Source organism: Podarcis melisellensis (assembly GCF_964234715.1).
Source record: "Podarcis melisellensis genome assembly, chromosome: 4".
Classification (NCBI taxonomy): domain Eukaryota; kingdom Metazoa; phylum Chordata; class Lepidosauria; order Squamata; family Lacertidae; genus Podarcis; species Podarcis melisellensis.
Genome location: NC_138531.1, coordinates 70,831,732 through 70,852,763, shown reverse-complemented (window position 1 = coordinate 70,852,763; position 21,032 = coordinate 70,831,732). Strand labels below are relative to the sequence as shown.

Here is a 21,032-nt window from a genome sequence, read left to right as displayed (position 1 = left end):
AAGTGCACACAAATGTGCCTTAAAAACAGGAATCATTGTTTTTCTCTCTCCCACAGAGCAAGCACCACTTCTCCCCTCCATTTTACAATTATTTTTTTTGACAGAGGTAGTAGCCACTATGCTTCAGGCTACTTCTGTTTTTTAAAGAATTGCTTGTATGTTTGTTCATCTGGAGCCTTCTTTATTTACTTTTAGCACACATAATTGAAAAACTGTTCCCAGGGTGATGGGAAGATGGGTTTGTGACATCATGAGCCTCCAACCAATCAGCACTGTGCTCTGCCAGTTTCTGACCCAATTACACATAGTTTTCCCTGAGTTTGATCCTGGGGCAGAAGATTCTGGGTGCAGGGACTGGAGTACTTTAGAGACATTTCCTGACAATAAACATTAGGGAGAGAGTTTAGAGATGATCCCTTTCGAATGGTGTGAAGGTGGATTTGAAGAAACTCCAGCAGAAAACAGGCTGTTGTTTTCTGCTAATTAATAAAACCACCATGTTAATTCTTGTCTCAAGATATTGAACCCAAACTTATTGTACTGTGTATGAATAAAATAGTGATTGTGCATCACTAGGTAGAGAGTGGACAAGCCAGGAAACCAAACACAATATAGTTCAAGAACAAACATTCTTGAAGGAGGCACAATAAAACCCAAGAAACCATATGGAATGGAGAAGAAGAGCTATTTTGTTCGCTTATTTCAAGTTCTGGTGAAACTGTATGTAACTAAGGATAGAACTATACATTACAAAAAAATGCAAAACCGCCACTGCCAACTCTACATTGCATTCTCCGCATCTTTATTTGAAATGTCTAATTCAATGTACCGTATACCCTGACATCACTACAATGTTTGTTTCTCTTCCCCCAGTTTTCTCCATAGCCTTTTGTAGAGACACACTCAGCATAATGATACCAGAACATAAGGGAAATTGAACTCAATATTAGGTAGGCAAAGGAGGGAACAAGAAATAGGGCTGCCATTTCCTACAGCAGTCATGTGGGTAATACCCGTACCGGGACTACATATTAATCATCAAGGGTTAAATTCCAAACACTAACATTAATTTAGTTTCATCTTTACTTAAAACTGCCACACCAAAGGGGTGTGGAATTAGAAGGGACCCTGAGGGCCGTCTAGTTCAACTTTCCGCAATGCAGGAATCTCAACTAAATCATCCATGATGGCCATCCAGCCTCTGCTTCAAAACTTCCAATGAAGGAGAGTCCAACACCTTCCAAGCTTGCTGCATCTTCCTTTAGATATTTGAAGATGGCTATCATACCCCCTCCCAGTCTCCTCTTCTCCAGGTGAAACATACCCAATTCCCTCCATTGTTCCTGAGAAACCTTGGTTTCCAGAACCTTGCAGAACCACATTGGTTGTTCTCCTCTGCACACGTTCCAGCTTGTTAATATCCTTCATAAAGATGTTGAACAACAAGGGGCCCAGGACAGAACCCTGCAGCACCCCACTTGTCACTTTTCCCCAGGATGATGAGGAACCATTAGTGAGAACACCTTGGGTTTGGGCCAGTCAACTAGCTACAAATCCACTTAACAGGTAACTCGTCCATTCCACATTTTACCAGTTCATCTGCAAGAATATCCTGGGGGACTTTGTCAAAAGCCTTAATGGAATCAAGATATATTACATCCACAGTATTCCCCTGATCCCCTGATCCTCCAAAGCTTGCAACTCTATTAAAAATAAAAAAGAAAGAAAGAAATGAGATTCATTTTGCATTACTTGTTTTTGAGAAATCCATGCCGGGTCTTAATAACCACAGCATCCTTTTCGAAGAGCTCACATACCAACCATTTAATTATCGGTTTTAGGTCCTTTCCTGGTATTGACATCAAGCTGACCACTCAGGAGTTACCTGGGTCTTCTTTTTTCTCCTTTTTGAAGACGGGCACAACATTTGCCTGCCTCCAGTTTGCAGGGACCTCACCTGTTCTCCAAGAATTCTCAAAGATTATAGAGGCTTTGAGATTACATCCACAAGCCTCTTTAGTATCCTTGGGTGCAGCTCATCAGGCCCTGGAGATCTGAATTCATTTAAAATAGCTAAGTGTTCCTTTACTACCCACTTTTCCTATATTGGGCTGCAGCTCCCTCCTTGTATCATTTATTCTGTTACCACCAGGTTGGACACTGTTTTCCTATTGGGTGAAGACAGAGGCAAAGTAGGTGTTGAGCAATTCCACCTTCTCTCTGTCACCCAATAGCATTTCTCTGTCTTCTCTATACAGAGGACCTATCACCTGCTTGTTCTTTCTCTTGCTTTGAAAATAACCAAATAAACATTTTAAAATTATTTTTAACCTCTCTTGCATGTCTGAGCTCATTCTCAGCTTTGGTCCACCTGACCTTCTCCCTATAACTGTTGGCAACTTGTGCATTGTCTTCCTTTGTGATTTCCCCTTTCTTCCATTTCTTTTACATGCCCTTCTTAAATCTCAGCTCATCTGTAAGCTCTTTAGGCAGTCACACTGGCTTCTTTGGATGCCTCCCACTTTTCTTTATTGTTGGAATTTTCTGCCTTCGTAGCTACAATATTACACCTTTAAGAAATTCCCATCTATCTTGGAATCCTTTCTCTTTGAGTACAGTGGTACCTTGGTTTAAGAACAGCCCTGTTTACAAACGATTCGGTTTACGAACTCCGCAAAATCGGAAGTAGTGTCCCAGTTTGCAAACTTTACCTTGGTCTAAGAACAGAAGCTGAACGGTGGAAGGGCACCGGTGGCAGGAGGCCTCGTTAGGGAAAGCGTGCCTTGGTTTAAGAATGGTTTTGGTTTAAGAATGGACTTCCAGAACAGATTAAGTTTGTAAACCGAGGTACCACTGTATTTCTGACCATCACCCAGTAGTTCCTTAAGCTTTTTGAAATCAGCCTTATTAAAGTCCAGACTGCATGTCTGACTACACTCAACCTTCCCTTGCCTCTGTATCATGAAACCCAAGAGGACATGATCATTTCCTCCCAAGTTTCCCAGTACTTCCCAGTACTTCCACTTCATCAATCAATTCCTCGTTGTTGGTGAGAGCCAGGTCCAAGACGGATAATCCCCTTATTGGTTCTCCCACCTTCTGGGAAATGAAATTGTCAGGCAGTAGGGCGTCACCTACCACCACATTTCTCTTCCTCCTAGGGGGGTAGCAGGAATCATTCTGTACAGTGTACCTTCCAAGGCCACCTGGGTGTATTCTGAGGTTTACAGCAGCTGTCCTTGCTCCATTGGCCCAGAATCATTGTTTGGGGTGAGGGCATGGAATCGATTCTGCAGCTCCAGTAACATGGCTCCTGACAGTCCTGCTTCGGTGTGCCACATTCCTCCAAGGATTTATCTCCTGCAATGGGTGATCTCCCTCCTCCCTAGGGGCACACCATGTTCATCACAGTTTCAGGACAGTCCACTCTGCTCTATCACTAATTTCCTCGTCTTGCCCAGCAGCTCAGAGTGTGGGTAGGTGGGCCTCAAGTTGCCGTACTTTCTCTTCCAATAAGTCTTGCACTTACTGCAGGTGTGGATTTGCGCAGTGGCGTAGCGTGGGGGGTGCAGGGGGGCCGGGCGCAACATCTGGGGGTTAGGGGGCACAAATCCATGGGTTAGGGGGCGCAAATTACTTGCCTTGCCCCGAGTGCTGACAACCCATGCTACGCCACTGGATTTGCGTACTCTCACGCAGGAAGACAAACATGGTACAGATGTTGCAAGTCACTGCAGCTGCTCCCTTGCCATCCATGTCTCTTGGTCCTAGATACACCATGAGACAGCACTCTGGGCCTCCCCTTCAAAACACCCCTATTTACGGGCCCTGGTCACAAGCTCCCGGAGGCTGCAATCAGCTAAATAGAACTGCTGGCTGCTAACTCCTCCTGCAATATGTTCTTTGACAATAAATCCTCTAAGGATTAAGGAATCCCCTTTCTGATCCCGTATTACTTTAATCTTGTGCATCTGAACATTGAAAATACGTGATTAAATATTTCTATGAGCTACAAATATCCAAGGAACTGTGATATACATACCAATCATGCTATTAAAAATATTAACTGTTTTCAAAATGCAAAAAAATATTTCAGTAGTTAGTGATGTGTTATCATAATAATGAATATTTCTATTTAATATAATGCCCGCATGCTCATATCTTAGTTTGGTGCTGAGATCTTTGGCTAGGTAGCCCTCCACCCCTCCCTACCCAGTTTCATTCCTGGGCTCTGTGCTAGCACAAAGAACATTAGAACATCACCAAAATGTTCCCATTGAAAAAAGCACCAGTCTCTCCCCCCCTCAGTTTATGCATGCCATGTCCCACACCCATCCAATGCTAGCTCAGCCAATGATTGGGTGGTGGATAGAAGCACGTTTTGGCTGATGAGAAAGTGGGCTGGTTAGTATAGCCCTTTGGAAGAACTTCATATCACTGCCAAATATTACTAATTATTTGGTTAGGCTTTTGGACACATACAAAAATTGATTTAAAAAAAATCCCCCTTTTATGCCACGCTATCACTTTGCAAATCTGGATAACAACTGAAAGTCATAACATTATTTTTCTTACAAATGTAGCTGACTGAAAGGTAAGGTGTACCTTTTCCTTACTTCTTTGCCACACAAGGCACTTAGAATTATTATTTTTTGAGCACCAAGAAGAAAGTTGAAAAACTTAGTGAAATAACAAAAGCATGGAATCAGAGTTGGAAGCAACCACTAAACCCGTTAAGTTTGAACCTTTGTCTAAATGCCAGGACCAACAATCCCTAAACCAATTTGTCTCTATTCCCAATAGATCAACCCAAGCATGCTATGCCAGAAAACAAGAATAGCTTATTGTCTGAAGGTGCCTGAAAGGCAAATTAGGTACAGATGATTCAAACCATCTTGGATTATTTATCCCCACCCAGGTTCACACATAGTGCTAAGCCAGTACCTTTTCGAGCACAATTCAAAGTGTTGGTGTTTACCTTTAAAGCCCTAAACAGCCTTGGCTCAGTATACCTGAAGGAGCATCTCCACCCCCATCATTCTGCCTGGACACCGAGGTCCAGCACCGAGGGCCTTCTGGTGGTTCCCTCACTGCGAGAAGCAAATCTACAGGGAACCAGGCAGAGGGCCTTTTTGGTAGTGGCGCCCACCCTGTGGAAAGCCCTCCCATCAGATGTCAAAGAGATAAACAACTACCTGACATTTAGAATACATCTGTAGGCAGCCCTGTTCAGAGAAGTTTTTAAAGTTTTTAATCTTTGTTGGAAGCCGCCCAGAGTGGCTGGGGAAGCCCAGCCAGATGGGCGGGGTACAAATAATTATTATTTGCCAAACAAATCAGTGGACTGATTGTGAACATCACTCAAGTGGTCCCCTTCATGGCTGAAGATGGTTGAAGATGGGAGCACATCCATTGCATTAAATACTCATATTGATTTTAATTGCACTTTATTGCTTTTACTTCTTATGCTGTATGACAATGTGAATTCTATGGAATGCAAATTGTAATACAATAAAATACAATATACAAGCAACATTGAATTCTACCCAGTATCTCCAAAATCTTCATTAGATGGCTTGGGCTTCTTCACCCCCATAATTGGGGATCTTCTCCTTTGCTATGGTTATGTATCTTTTGGCAACAATAATTTTTAATACATAAATCAATATTGAAACAGCACAAAAATAACAAAAATCAATATAAAAACATTGGAGAATAGAAACAGACCAGTTTGCGGCTTGTTAGTCCTGGCATTTGTGAAGTCAGGTTTTTTTGGGGGGGTTGGGATTTGTTATAGGGAGGTATACTACTACTACTACTACTACTAATAATAACAATAATAAGCAATAAGCTAAAGAGGAAAGACATCTTTGTAAAACTTCAGAAAGCTAAGCCAGCGTTACTGGAATTTAATTGTGTGAACTACTTCCATTTCAGGGCGTTAAATAAAAGTCGAACCAGCAAAATAACATTTTGGTCTTTCTTACTAGTCAAAGGCTTCCGGCTGAGAGATTTTTAATCTGTTCCCTTACCTACCTTCATTATGAGGCTTTGATGCTCCTCAGACTGGCTGAAGTTGGTGCCCATCTCAAATATACTCATAGTTTCTTCTTCACAGAGATGCAGCCAATTTTGGTACTCTTCGTGTCCTGGGAGCCGATCCCAGAATGTTTTGAAGACTTCCCATACTGCTTCCTGGCAGACTGCAAAAGAAAAAAAATTAAAAGTATTATTATTGTGCACCACCATCACAGGTTGTCATGCAGACAATGAAACAGACTTGAACTTGGTTGCTCTGGGAGGCAAGAATAGCCCCAATGAGCAGAAACTGCGAGGAAACAGTTCACCCAAACGTTAGGAGAAAGTTCCTAATGATAAAAACTGTTCAGCAATGAAATAGACAGCCTTGAGAGGTAGTGATCACTCGTTCACTGGAGGTATTTAAGCAGATGTTGGGCAACCATCTCTCAGGGATAACTTAAGTCCCATAATGCATTGCAGATCCTGCACTGAGCAGGGAGGGCTGGACAAGAAGACATCTAAGATTTCTCCCAACTCCCAATTCTATGATTGATCTGCTTGATCAGACCACTCATCTAGTCTCACATCCTGTTTTCAGCTGGGGGGGGGGTGTCCAGGGGTAAAATCCATTGTCTTTTACTGCAAGAAGTGGGAAAGCAGACACTGCTGTGCAATATATGTTTGTTGTGCAAGCAGAAGTAGCATAACAGTACAAAACAGTGCATGATCGGTTAAAACAGCACAACACTTCAGCTGGCCCAAGCTGCCTGTTGGATCCAGCTATAGCCCTATAGGACGTGGGTGGCGCTGTAGTCTAAACCACTGAGCCTCTTGGGCTTGCCGATCAGGAGGTCGGTGATTTGAATCCGCAGGACAGCGTGAGCTCCCATTGCTCTGTCCCAGCTCCTGCCAACCTAGCAGTTCGAAAGCACGCCAATGCAAGTAGATAAATAGGTACCGCTGTGGCAGGAAGGTAAACAGCATTTCTGTGCGCTCCGGTTTCTATCACAGTGTTCCGTTACACCAGAAGTGGTTTAGTCATGCTGGCCACATGACCTGGAAAGCTGTCTGTGGACAAACGCCAGCTCTCTCAGCCTGAAAGTTAGATGAGCGCTGCAACCCATAGTCGCCTTTGACTGGACTTAACCGTCCAGGGGTCCTTTACCTTTTTTATTTTATTGCCCTGTGCTAGAACAGGGCTCTTCCTAGCAGTGTAGCTGCTGCGCTGGTGGGTTGCCACAGTTTAATCCCACTCCAGATCTTACACCTCTTCATTCATTGAATTGTTAACTTTTATTATAAAAAATTCATTTCGGAGCAGCAGTATACTGCCTCTGAGCATAGAGACCATGCTTCAAATCCAATGGTGGGTTGGATCACTTTTGTGAGGGGGTAAACCTGGTTTTTAGTGATTCCACCTTCCTGATACAGCCTCAGTACTACTTCCTGCCATTCTAATCTAGAAGGTTGCTCAGCCCCTGGAAACGGGGGGCTGCAAAGTTGTTTTTCTCACATTAACTGCTAGCATCAGGACCTATATTCAGTGTGCGGGATTTGGATTGGGGAGCACAGATCGTCTAATTCAGAGCTTGGGCCAGTCCACCACATTTCTGCCTAATTTACCTAGTAGAAGAAGAGAAGAGGAGAAGAGTTTGGATTTGATATCCCGCTTTATCACTACCCGAAGGAGTCTCAAAGCGGCTAACATTCTCCTTTCCCTTCCTCCCCCACAACAAACACTCTGTGAGGTGAGTGGGGCTGAGAGACTTCAGAAAAGTGTGACTGGCCCAAGGTCACCCAGCAGCTGAATGTGGAGGAGCGGGGACACGAACCCAGTTCCCCAGATTACAAGTCCACCGCTCTTAACCACTACACCACTACACCAGAACTGTTGCAAGGATAAAAAGGGGTGGCCCCCATGAATGCTTCCTACATGCCTTTCTGGAGAGGGAGGACAGAATTACTCTAGAGATTCCAGGTACAGCCATTGAAATATTCCTCTTGCACTTCTCAGCAGAATGGATCAGAGTTGTCCAGTGGCTACAGGAGCGTAGTGAGAAGGGAATGAAACTGCAGCAGCACTCAGCACTGAAATGCTCTCTTAGCAGGCTCTTGTTAGCTCCGCAGTTTGTAACTGCAAAGCTCTCTCTCCCCCACCTCTACCTACCCCTCCCGCCATTCATCTGAGCACATTATAGTTGGTCGCATTATGCTCTGCAACCTAAGATTAAAAAAAGAAAGAGGAAGGTTCTTTCTTGTTGCTTAGGGGAAAGAGGGGGAGAAATTGGAAGGGTGGGGAGAATGAAGAGGATTTAGCCTACAAAAATCAAGTACAGTGGTACCTCGGGTTACAGATGCTTCAGGTTACAGATGCTTCAGTTACAGACTCTGCTAACCCAGAAATAGTACCTCGGGTTAAGAACTTTGCTTCAGGATGAGAACAGAAATCACGCGGTGGCAGTGGGAGGCCCTGTTAGCTAAAGTGGTACCTCAGGTTAAGAAGTTTCAGGTTAAGAACGGACCTCCAGAACGAATTAAGTTCTTAACCCGAGGTACCACTGTACCAACATTCCAGCATGCTAGCCACAACCTTGTTCCGAGGTTACACACAGAAGGGAGGACAAGTGGGATGGGGTTTGTTTCAGTGAAAGTCTTAAGAGGCAGAAGCAGGCCTTGGCAGAAAAGGATGACCTTGAACTAGTCTCAGGAAAGTGGTTTTCGTCAATCAGCTTAGAAAGGTGGGGGTTGGGACATCTCTATGCTGGATACTCCCTGGACTTAATTTCAAAGACAGTGCAAGCCTTTATAGTATCAACGACCATAAAACCCAAATTTTATTCAACACAAAAAATTATACCGCCTATTTTTTTATGTTCATTTACATCAATTGTGCTTTTCCTCCCTATTTTCCCTAAAGATAAGGAGCTTTTGAAATTAGCTTATACCATTTTATTTTATTTTAAATAAACATAGACATTTACATTACATCTTTATTGCCTGCATCAAGTCAGTCATGTATTAGTAATTTATTATTGTTATTTCTGTAATCTCTGGTATGTGCTAAATGTAGCTCACATAATGATGAGTCGATAAATGTCACACTCTTCTTCCTTATTAAGCAGTTATAAACAGACTGCTTTCATTAACTCGACCTCCAGACAGATAACTTGGGTCTGTTGTAGATGGGTTTGGCAACTGCAATAAATTTCCTGTAGGAGATTATAGATTGAAGTAGTGTTTGAAATAGGTGCTGTAAGGTATCTGCCTCTTTATATTGGCATTTGAGGAGGGACTGTGGCTTCCTATTTGAAAGCTATATTTTTGTCGCACTGAGACTGATACATCACAGGCAAATTTGAGTTGCAATAGCTGAAGAGTAGAACTGAAATACAACTTCAAAATCTGGCATTTCAGAAACTGGAGGTTTTTCATTTTAAACACTTATTTTAAAAAACTTGCTTTTGGGATTTAACTTCACGGGACACTGTTCAAAAATTACTCTTGTGGCTGAACTCTGTGGCAATATGAAACCACAGAAACCAAACCTTAATAAAATCATTATTAACACCCCCCCCCCCATATATATATATCCCTCAAACCAACAATATCATTAATGGTAGAGGAGAATACAACTGCAACAGTTTGCAAGTAACATGTTCAGGAACATTTTGATATTCTCTAAATTTTCTTTCAGCGCTAATGCTGATGCAATGATACCATCAGGGCCAGACTTTGGGGCTGAAGGCCAAGGAAGGGGAGAGCAAGCGGCATAATGAGGCACCTCCTAAAATAATGTCATCCACTACACAAATCCTAAAAAGTACAGGGACTCTGGTCTGCTCACCTTCACAGCGGAAGAAATAGTCTTGCTCAACACCAGCACCTCCTTTCCAAGGTGTCTCATGTTTGGTTCTATACTGAACAGGGGCAATTTTCAATCATCGGGGGGGGGGGAGTATGTTGTGACGATAATTAAAGAAAGACAGGCAGAGAACAGGGCTTCAGTGTGTAGGAATAGTCAACCAGAAAAGTTTGGGAAACCAAGGCTTTAAACACACCCTTGTTTACTCTGCATCAAGTGCACTCTGACTTCTGGGAAGCTTTTGGGAAGCGATGTACGCATGGCATTAGCCACAATCCACATCCATCCAATATCTATCCTCTTGCTTCTTATGAAATACTGCATTTTGATGGGCTTTCCCCCCAAACAGCTTTGATCCAAATTGAGAAAAAGAACAACAAAATGCATTTTACGGCAGTAATGTGCATGCAGCCCAAAGCTCATCTAACAAGAACAGAAATTACTACAGTATATGAGTGCTCACTGAGTGCTCACAGGAAGGACAGATCCTGAAGTTGAAGCTCCAATACTTTGGCCACCTCATGAGAAGAGAAGACTCCCTGGAAAAGACCCTGATGTTGGGAAAGATGGAGGGCACAAGGAGAAGGGGACGACAGAGGACGAGATGGTTGGACAGTGTTCTTGAAGCTACCAGCATGAGTTTGACCAAACTGCGGGAGGCAGTGGAAGACAGGAGTGCCTGGCATGCTCTGGTCCATGGGGTCATGAAGAGTCAGACACGACTAAACAACAACAACATGTCTTATATGGCTGTTTCTTTGTGTATATTTTAATTTTTTTGTATATGGATGCTTTAAGGTGGTTTATATCTGCAATGCCTAATAAAGGTTTGGAGAAAGAACAATATTTAGTAAGAACACTAAATAATATTTAGCTTCATTTGTTTACAATTCTAGCAAGTGATCCAGTTCATCTTGCAGGGAGGGAGCTATCTGGACACACAGGGCACTGAGTGCAGGAAAAAAGGAATGATACGGAGGTCAAGAGAAGACTGTGGTAAAGGACTGGAGTCTATTTCTACTAAGTTTTCAAATGCCAACAGACAATGGTCTGGCTACTCTTACACTTGCAGTAATTGCAAATGTTAATTAATGGCAATTTTATTTAACACAGGCCAATTTTCTTGCTAAGGACCCCTGTTGTTTTCTTTAATAGTTTCATGCTCCTAGTCCTCTTGATTATGATGCCTCATCCCCTTTTAATTGAGGTTTCATTTAAAAAATGAATTAGGCAAGGCTACAGTATCTGAATGCAAGCTGTTCTTCCTTTTAACTGCCTCAATCAGCTCTTGCTAGCTTAGGGATTTAGTATCCGTCCTTCCAGTTAGTTAGTGTGACAGCAGCCACCCCACTGAGTCCAGTCTCAAAAGCTCGGCACCATCTGTAGGTTCTTATTGCATTAGCCAAACATGAACTTAGAAAGGTATGTCCTCTCTGGTGGACAGAAGGGATAAAGCTTCAGGAAGTCAGTGCACCTTCTGCTGTGCCAGGGAAACCCACAAAAACCAGACTTATATGCTTCCACCACACGGGAAAACGAAACACGTTATCGATAGAAATTCTTATTGTGCACACTTAGCAATATTGAAATATGAAAGAGAATCTTATGACTCTAAGGATGTTTAAATCATTAGCATGGTTGAAAGAGGTGCAATTAGCCACTTGCCTGCTTACCAGCAGTCTGTGATTTTGCATACCACTGAACCCCGCCTTAAAGAGAGTTGCGTGGTATCAGGAAAACCACAACCGGTTCAACACAGAAGCATATTTTGAACCTAAGCTGCTGAGTAAACTTCTCTGGCATTCTACTCGGGTGATTGGACATACAGTGGACTTAATTCGTTCCAGAGGTCTATTCTTAACCTGAAACTGTTATTAACCTGAAGCACCACTTTAGCTTATGGGGCCTCCCGCTGCCACCACACTGCTGGAGCATGATTTCTGTTCTCATCCTGAAGCAAAGTTCTTAAATGGAGGTAGTATTTCTGGGTTAGCGGAGTTTGTAACCTGAAACATGTAACCTGAAGCGTATGTAACCTGAGGTACCACTGTATATAGTCAACAAGAGGTAGGTATCAATCAGCACTATCAGCTGTTGAAATAAAACATACTGGTGCCTGAGTAGGGCCTCCAGGCCACAGAATGCATTTGAGTAGGTCTGAGGGGAAAACTGGTAGGTTTCAGTAGGTCAGGGGTTCAAGCCTAGCTCATACTATTTCTGTGCACCTAAAGCACAGAAGGAGGGAGATTGTGACCCTCCAAATGTTGGTAGACTCCAGCTTCCATCACCCCTGTCCGCCGGCCATAGTGGCTGGGGTTGATGTGAGTTGGAGTCCAACAATATTTGGAGAGGCCTTGGATTCCTCATATCTGATGTAAAGCTTGAAAAACAGCAGAGGAAGAAAAGGAGCTGGCTTTGCATCTTCCTCTGTCAGCAGCTGGTCCAAAAGCAACACCCACAACACCCACACATGCACAAACCCTGGCCATGATTAGTAAACCCTAAAGCTGATTTTGCAGCAACTTGTCTCACATATTGGCTAATAATGGATAGCTAAAGCATCTGTTGCAGCTGGATCCCTTTGAACAGCCTAGATTTTCAATATTTATTTATCTCTTTAACAAAATTTATATACTGCTTGATTGTAATAAGACCTCAAAGCAGTTTGCAAAAAAGTTAGCAATGCAAAAGCCAACATGTTGGTACAAGCTATATCAATTGACTTTGTTGGGCTGCAATAAACAGTCTAAAGTCTACTGTACATCTACTACAGTAGATGAGGACTTTCACAAGGGAAATTTGAAGTTGTTCTTCATTGGCATGACAAGCTTCTGTTTCAGATACTACATTTTGCCCGTTACGCAAACCTCAGTACAGTCAACAGGAAAATATGATTCTTTCCCCAGCAATTAAGGCCATCAAAAATTGGAGTTCTATTTGAAATACGTTTCTGCAAGAATCACAAGCACCTATTGGATAGTGCCCATGACACTCACCAAGGATGCATAATACAACTCCCTCTCATCGATCCTGAACCCTTCTGTGACCTGTTCCTTTTCATCTTTACATCTATGAGTACCTTATTTGAGAATAGTTTTCTGTTATAAATATTGTTGTTTCTACCAAATGCTTTTATTACATTCTCTTTCTGAAACTGTACGACTGAAAAATTCTCACAAGATTCTGTTTCTTAAAAGAGGCATGATTCTTTTCAGGAAGCGCTCGTTTGACATGGGTTTTATTGTTCCAAGAGCTATTTATCTTTCCCAGCAGTAAGAGTGATTTAGCCTATTACATCTCATTCTATAGAAAGGGATTTGCTAGGTTAACTGGAGGGACAGCACATGACAGGTATGGGATACTTACAAGGGGGGTGGCGTAGCTTGCTTGGTCATTTGTGTAAATGAGCAGTGCTCAGATGTAATCCAGCCATAATCCCATTTGTACTTCTTAAGGGTTGAATCATGTACGGCAACTAGTAGTATATTGATTCAGGCAAACTATCTTCTTTTAAAACCCCACAGACAAATGTGCAATTGTTGGTTACTCAAGAGGGTAGTGAAAAAATTAATGCGGGATGCCTCTACAATTGCCAGCTTTAAGGGGGTGGGTTGCTTAAATTAGAAATTTTAAACCAATAAGATTAACTTTTCTGGCAGCACATATGAATCCTCTAGCTCTTGACTGCGTGTGTGGGTGGATGTTAAAGAATGCTGGGAACTGTAACTCTGTGAGGGGTAGACAACAGTGCCTGGAATTCTTTGAGGGAAAGAATGAGAGATACTTTAAAGGTACAGAGTGTACGCAGAAGGAGAAGGGGATGGAATAATTCACCTAAGATGAAAAGTTAAGGAAAGAGGAGTGCATAAACAGTTTTTACTCCCTCTTAGTTCTAGAACATGAGGGCATCGAGTGAAGCTGAATGCTGTAAGATTTCAGTCAGACAAAATAAAGCACTGCATCATACAGCGCAAAACTAGAACTATGGAATTTGCTCCCATAAAGTGGTAGTGCCAGCCACCAGCTAGGATGGCTTTAAAAGAGGAATAGGTGAATTAATGGGAGGATACGGCTGTCAATGGCTGCTAGCCACACTGGCTACGTTCTACCTCCAATATCAGATGCAGTACCAGTTGCCTGGTACTCACAAGTGAGGAGAATGCTGCTCTGCTCAGGTCTTGCTTGCAGGCTTTCCACAGGCATCTCGATTAGTCACTGTGAGAACAAGATGCTGGACTAAATGGGCTTTTGGCCTGATGCAGAAAGGCTCTTAAAGGAGCCTCCCTCTAACCTTCCCCACCCATAGCAAGGCATTCCTCTACGCAAGAAAGGAAAACCTTGTCAGCAACCTTAAGCTCATCTAATAGTAGTGGCAGAGAAATAGGACTCATAGAAGGTGAAAGGTGCATAGTTCAAATGCTAGACTGTACAATCCTCCTTCGATTAAAAACCCAATGTTGAGTGAGGAACTTTGTTCAATATACTTTCCTACAGTCATAATAATCCCTTGTGGTTTTCTTTATGTTACCCATTTTGAATGCATTCCCCACAAAATATGCATTTTTCAAAACATGAATTTTAAAGCACATTTTTGTAGGCTTTTTGTGTCAAGAACTGCACTGCAAAATCTAGAGAAGCATGGGACCTCATGAATACATCCCAATGTATGAGGGCAGGAGGTTTAGATCTTGCCATTTCATACTAGAATTTTGCAAAGAACACATTTCTTAAACATGCTAATCGTAAGTACATGGGAGTGTCCATAATTTGATATCCGAAATGTTAGAGGGAAATAACCCTGCAAATATGGGCTCTTGACAAATAATGTTATTTGGCCTGAAATTCAAGGGCAAAGGGCTTTTCTCCCCTGTGCTCCTCTCTAAATGGTGCCCCTTTTGTGTGTTGTCCAGTGCTCTGCTTCTGTGGGGAGACTGACAAGAGATTTGCAAATTGGTTCCAGCTGTGAGGCTATCAGGGAACAAATATTTAGAGCAAAGGCCAATTTCACACAGGCAGGCGCAGAAGACCAATTGTCACTGAGATGTGAGCTAAAATAAACCTTGTTGAGGTCTGCTCTCATATTTCAGTGTGTACTCAATTGCATTTTACCCTCTCAACAGCTGGCAGTGCATTATGGGTTGCCTCTGAAACTTCTCTGATCTGTACAAGTGACATATTGGGTGGCATGGTGAGGGGTTTGTTTTAGCAAAGGGAACTTCAAAAGTGCTCTTGCATGCCTGACGTTTGCCACGTAAATACAGCCTACTTAGTCTTGCAAAGGCCTTTCACAGTGGACCCTGATATTTTGTACACTTTACAGCAACAGTATGATTACAAACCACCTCCAAACTGGTTACATCTCTAGCCGTAGCAAACATGTTAACCTTAAACACCCACATACTCATAAAGACTTTGAGCCTAGCCCGAACATTTCCAATGCTTGTACAGTTTCTATCTGTATCTACGATCTTTTCTATCGTCTTCTTGCAGGGATGGGTCTAAACTCACTATCTTTACATATTTTATGACATCATTTCCTTGATAAGCATGCATAGGCCTCTTTTAGTAAGCTCACAATTCTCGGAGACAAATAGGTTTGCACATGTATCTAGTTGATCAGAAGTCTCAAGAAACTTCTTGAAACTTTTAATTCAGTTTTTTGATCAGTTATTCACCAGACATCTAGGGTTCGCCTCCCAACTAAATGCACTGATTTGCAAGAAAGTTGGTCTCAGCCTTACAACACTCGCTTACCTCTGAGTTTGAAGTATTTCAGATGGTTAGCAATAGCCTGCTCAATAGACTCATCTGGACACACTTTAACTCCAGTAGGAAAGAAAATTGATCTCTTTCTTCGCAACAAGCGTCTGCTGAATTTCTCAGATTCCCTGAAATCAAGAAGATGCTTAGAATCTGGAAACTGGGGAAAGCTTCTAACTGATCGCCAGCCATTTGGTGGAAGATCTGATGTAGGTTCCTTGGCTTCTATGTCCTCTGTAGCTGAATAGGTTTCTTCTGCAAAATTACATCACAAACAAATCTCTTTAAGTAGCTGCACATATATTGCACAATACCACTGAGTTTCAGTTAAATAAACAGATGCAGAGATGGATCTAGACTAAAGTTCTTAATCGTACTCAAGAGCAGACCCATTGAGATTAATGGGTCTACTCTGAGTATGATGAACATTGGACATCATCCTCAATAAGTTGAACTAAAGTCCCATTGAAATTAATGGCACAAATCAATCCTGACTCAGCTTAAGCCCCAATAATTTAAATAGACCTAAGTTCAATTAACTTTGTATGGATATGATCCATAATATTTAACCAAACTAATTTGTTTTGTGTATGCTCCTGCCCTTCCCGTTTGGTGCTATATTTTAATAACTATCCAACATGCACCATTATTCTCTTGTTCTTACTATGTCACTCTAAGGTGGTTGCAAATAAAATGTAAATCTTTAGTGTAAGCCTAGCTAAAGAAATCTAATTCGTTCGTTATTGTTTTCGCTAAGCACACCAATAGAATGGACAACACCAAATAATGGTCTATATTTCAAAGGAGGCTATCTTCACTAAGTTTGTTTTCTACATGTCCCCCATATATATTTTAAGGTTATATTGCTTGTATTGAGTGAATGCTAAGGAAAACAAGGATTTCTGCTTGCACAAGGTCCAGGAAGACATAAATGCAACTGCTTTACCCTATTGCAAAGACATTATATCATTGCTTAGGTGTAGATACATCATGTTCTGCCAAGTCCTTTCTCACAGAGACATGGACTAGTGTAGTAGTCTTCAACTTTTGCAGACCCAGGAGGACCCACCTTTAATACATGCATTTGATGGGCCATTTCTTTTTTTCTTTACTATATATTGGTAGCACAGCTGCTGTAACCCATCTTAGATCAGGATGTGACTCTGAAGTGGGTGCTAACCCAACAGTTGAAGACCAGTGATCAAGGGTCACATCTCACACATTGTAAGACAGAATTACTCCATGTTACAGGGCTTGCAGCAATTTAATTTAAACCCGTTTACAACATCCTGCAACTAGCAGAAGACAAAAACACATTAAACCTGCCACCATTTATGTATCTAATTTCATAAAGGAGTTATTATCAAGTGGACGGCTGATGTGTTCAAGTCATGTTGTATTAAATTTTGTATCTGTGAACCAATCATATTTTTTTTCATTCATGTGATGCAACTCAAATGACTTGCTCTACAAGTGCAGGAATAATCATTTTAACCTGGAAAATTAGATGGGGGGGGGTATCTAAACAGTTGAACAGTCCAGTAACTGAAAGACAGCAACTACAGCCAATATAAAAGTGTTACCGGTATGTGATATCAAACTGAATAGATAACTGTAACTGCTTAAAAGACTATATAGCAGCCTTGTGGGTGAAAATCTATAGGCAGATGGTATGGGAGATGGGAAACACTATCAATTGTAGAGTGAAGCCCTATTGTGACAAAAGTTGCTACATTAACATTAATGCAAAACAGATACTCAGTTTTTCAATTACCTCAGCATGTATATATTTCAGTGAAATATGCTAGATGTGGACAAATAATGTCCCACTACTAATTTCCAGCTACAAACCTTGTTGAAATTGGTCTGACTCTGTATACATGTAACCCTATTTTCTCTCACTCTAAAACATATTTTTTTTTGTAAACATAAGATTCAAAGACAGTTCAGAGGATGGCAGAAAACAGGAGTATTTTCTTACCTGCAAATGCTTGAAATTCCCCTTCAATCAATATGAATATCCAGACTCCTAAGTAGATCTTCCAATAAAAGTCACACATATTTCTTTCGGAATATTTTTTTTAAGGCAAAGGGAAAATAACCAAGTTCCTTTTTAGCAGTGCTAGCTGACCTGAACGTGTTAACCATCCAGTAACAGTCTGTTCTTAGAGAAGGTCTGGTGTCACTGGTAATTGTCTTGGATTAAAAAAAGGATTGACTTCTGCAACAAAAGTGAGTCCCAAATGTCTACAATTGTTTTGTTAAAAGAAATTATTCCATTTTCATTTTGGGAATCACAAGAGGTGGCGAAGAAGAGGCTCCTTGATGCTAGCCAATAGACCAGAGAGATAATTTTTCAGTTTTAAGCCGGCCAGCTAAGCCAGATTTACCAGAGCTTGTCATGTCGTTAACTGGCAGTCCACACAAGGACAGTACCTTTCACACTTAATTAAGAACAATTTTCATTGACTGTCTTAAAAGAAAAGCAGCAGCAGCTTGCTGTCCAAACAATAACTTATGTTAGCATCATGGTCATTGCTTGGAGATTCTCTTTCGAGGGTGCTTTTGCTATTGTCATAAGAGACCACAACTGATCCATTTTAGCCATGTGACAACCCTCAGATATGCTGATGCAAGGTCCTGTCTATTGTTCTTCCTGGCAATTTCTCCACCCCTACCTGTTTTGAGGAGACAGGGCAAAAAGAATACACCCTCCCATCAGGTGTCAAACAGATAAACAACTATATGACTTAGAAGACATCTGAAGGCAGCCCTGTACTGGGAAGTTTTTAATATTTGAGGTTTTGTTGAGTTTTTATGATTTTGTTGGGAGCTGCCCAGAGTGGCTGGGGAAACCCAGTCAGATGGGCAACATATAAATAATAAAATTATTGTTGCTGTATTAGGTAGTAGAAACAGTGATTCTCATCCTTTCCATTTTGCATAATCGCACTAAACAAAAACATGTATTTTATACATGCACATATTGTGCATACAAGTGGCAACTATTTGGCGGGGGGTTCCATGGGTCAGCAGAGCACATATAAGCATGGCCTGCCCCACTTCTGTTGTGCCCTCTTCCGGGTCCCAAAGGGCCTGCATATCAATTGGATGTGCCTAAAATGGTTGCTGCCTATACTGGAAATGAAAACTAACTAGAACACAGAATACACAGCATACTAAATTGCACAACACCAGGCATAGACAATGTAATGCTTATGGCCCCATTGAATCCAGCTAGAATAGTAGCCAACATGGTGCATTTTAGATGGAGTTGGAATCCCAGCTCCCATGAGCCTCAGCCAAAATTGTCAGTGGTCATGGATGATAGGAGTCAATAGTCCAACATTAGGAAAGCACTGTGTTGGCTATTCTTGACCTAGAATACCTCCCACCAAACTCATACCCTGGAACTACCAGCACAAAAGACATCACAGGTTGGAGAGAAATCCCAGCCTTTATATTGCCCAGCCTCTGCATTTTGTTACAGGAAAGGCATTGGCACAGCTCTCTAGCACTGGTTAGCCATGAAGGCAGAGGCTGAGTGGTGTAGTGGTTCAGAACGGTGGACTCATAATCTGGTGAACAGGGTTCGCTTCCCTGCCCCTCCACATGCAGCTGCTGGGTGACCTTGGGCTAGTCACACTTCTCTGAAGTCTCTCAGCCCCACTCACCTCACAGAGTGTTTGTTGTGGGAGAGGAAGGGAAAGGATAATGTTAGCCGCTTTGAGACTCCTTGGGATAGTGATAAAGCGGGATATCAAATCCAAACTCTTCCTTCTTCCTGTTGTAACAAAAACAACTGTACAACCGAATAGCAAATAAAAGTATTCTGCACAGGAAACACCTATTTAATATACTCTCCACAAGGGCTCCTAAACTAGTGGCTGTACACTTCTTACCATCATCTTGTAGCCTTTAGGACACTGAATGATTTTGGGGAAGGGACATGATTTGCATGGAAGAGATCCCCAGTTCATATCCCCTGACATTTCCAGGTAAGGCTAGGAAAGATTCCCACCTTAAACTCTGGAGAGCTGCTGCCTGTCCATACAATCCTTATAGACAATTGCATGCAGAACTTTAAAGTTTGCATACTGGTGTGGAAAATGGGGCAAACTGAACTTAAAACTGAAACAAACCCTTAACTGTATGCATGTAAGATATGTGGCCACTATGGTATAATGTCTTGGTAGACATGCATCAGCACAACCGCACGCCTTCATCTACCCCAGCTGTAACATAGCATGCCTCTCTTGTACTGGTCTCAACAGCCACAGCAGATGCTGTAACTCTCCAACAGTTTGTCTTCATCCCTGAAGGCACACTCTTCCATTGTCTCACGAGACAAACAACTAGACAGCCAGGGACACCAAAGTTTAGTCATGTGAAGCTAGCCAAATTATTACCTCACAGGATTGTTGTGAAGAGAGGAGGTAGGGAACCCTGTATATGATCCTGAGCGAATGGAAGGGTAAAAAAAAATGCAACAAACAATTATGTTCTAACAAAGTTGCTGCTTCTTTTAATTTGAAAAAAAACATACAAATGAACTCAAGATCCAAAACAGGCAGGTAATTTTATGGAATAAACTTAAAATAGACATTGCAATTTATAAGAATTAAACACCCATCCACTCCAATATGCCATTCAATATAAACAATGTGACCATTCTTAATTAATAAATAGGTTTGGAGGCATTTATTGCTGCTGGGTTCTTACTGAGATGCTTTAGATTCTGGGGGAAGACAGCCCTGCAAGCTTTATCACCTTGTACTCTATAGATACTAGGGCTGAGATGGTTCTTCTTTCCTCTGGTATTCTCATCGATATGAAGCAAGTCAATAATACATGAGAGAAAGACAGTGTGGAGCTCATATGAGAAAGAATGAAGATCTGGCTGAACACGAAACATGTAAGCCCCATGAAAGTTACACCAAGACGATTCACATTCGAATGGCAAAGGACATGGGAGTATTTTCAACAGAAATGTGAGCAGAAAATCCAATTAAACAGCCATAGGCCAAGAAATATATGTGTCAAGTGCCCCTGCTAGGTACCACTGGCTGTAGTGAAAATACTTAGCAAAGTAATTTCTAAGCAACTTTTTCTTCTTTCTGTGACACTTGTTTTGGCTCAGTGCCACACTTCACACATACTTAAAAATAAGGGGGGGGGGAAGATAGTTACTATGTGCATACAGAAAATGTACATTTGAGGACAACATCAAATGTCTATTTTGCTGTGATTCAAGATATTCTGAAACAAAATTTCCAATACATGTAATCAGAGCAAAATACACAATCTTACCATGTTCACAACTGGCAGTGTATGTAGTCTCTCCCCCGCCCCCCTTATCTCATGCAGGAAAAAGGGTAAGCGACACGAG

General features: G+C 41.8%; 1 protein-coding gene across 1 annotated transcript in view; it reads right to left on the bottom strand.

Moving 5' to 3' along the window:
• IMPG2 (interphotoreceptor matrix proteoglycan 2) overlaps positions 1 to 18,046 on the bottom strand; it is a gene marked incomplete at its 5' end in the record, with an annotated part of 63,993 nt that extends 45,947 nt beyond the window's left edge. The window contains 3 exons of the mRNA XM_081909127.1: positions 6,037 to 6,203; positions 15,638 to 15,898; positions 18,034 to 18,046. Of these exons, the coding sequence (XP_081765253.1) occupies positions 6,037 to 6,203; positions 15,638 to 15,898; positions 18,034 to 18,046 (441 nt within the window). The remainder of the gene's footprint in view (positions 1 to 6,036; positions 6,204 to 15,637; positions 15,899 to 18,033) is intronic.
• Between the last annotated feature and the right edge of the window lie 2,986 nt (positions 18,047 to 21,032).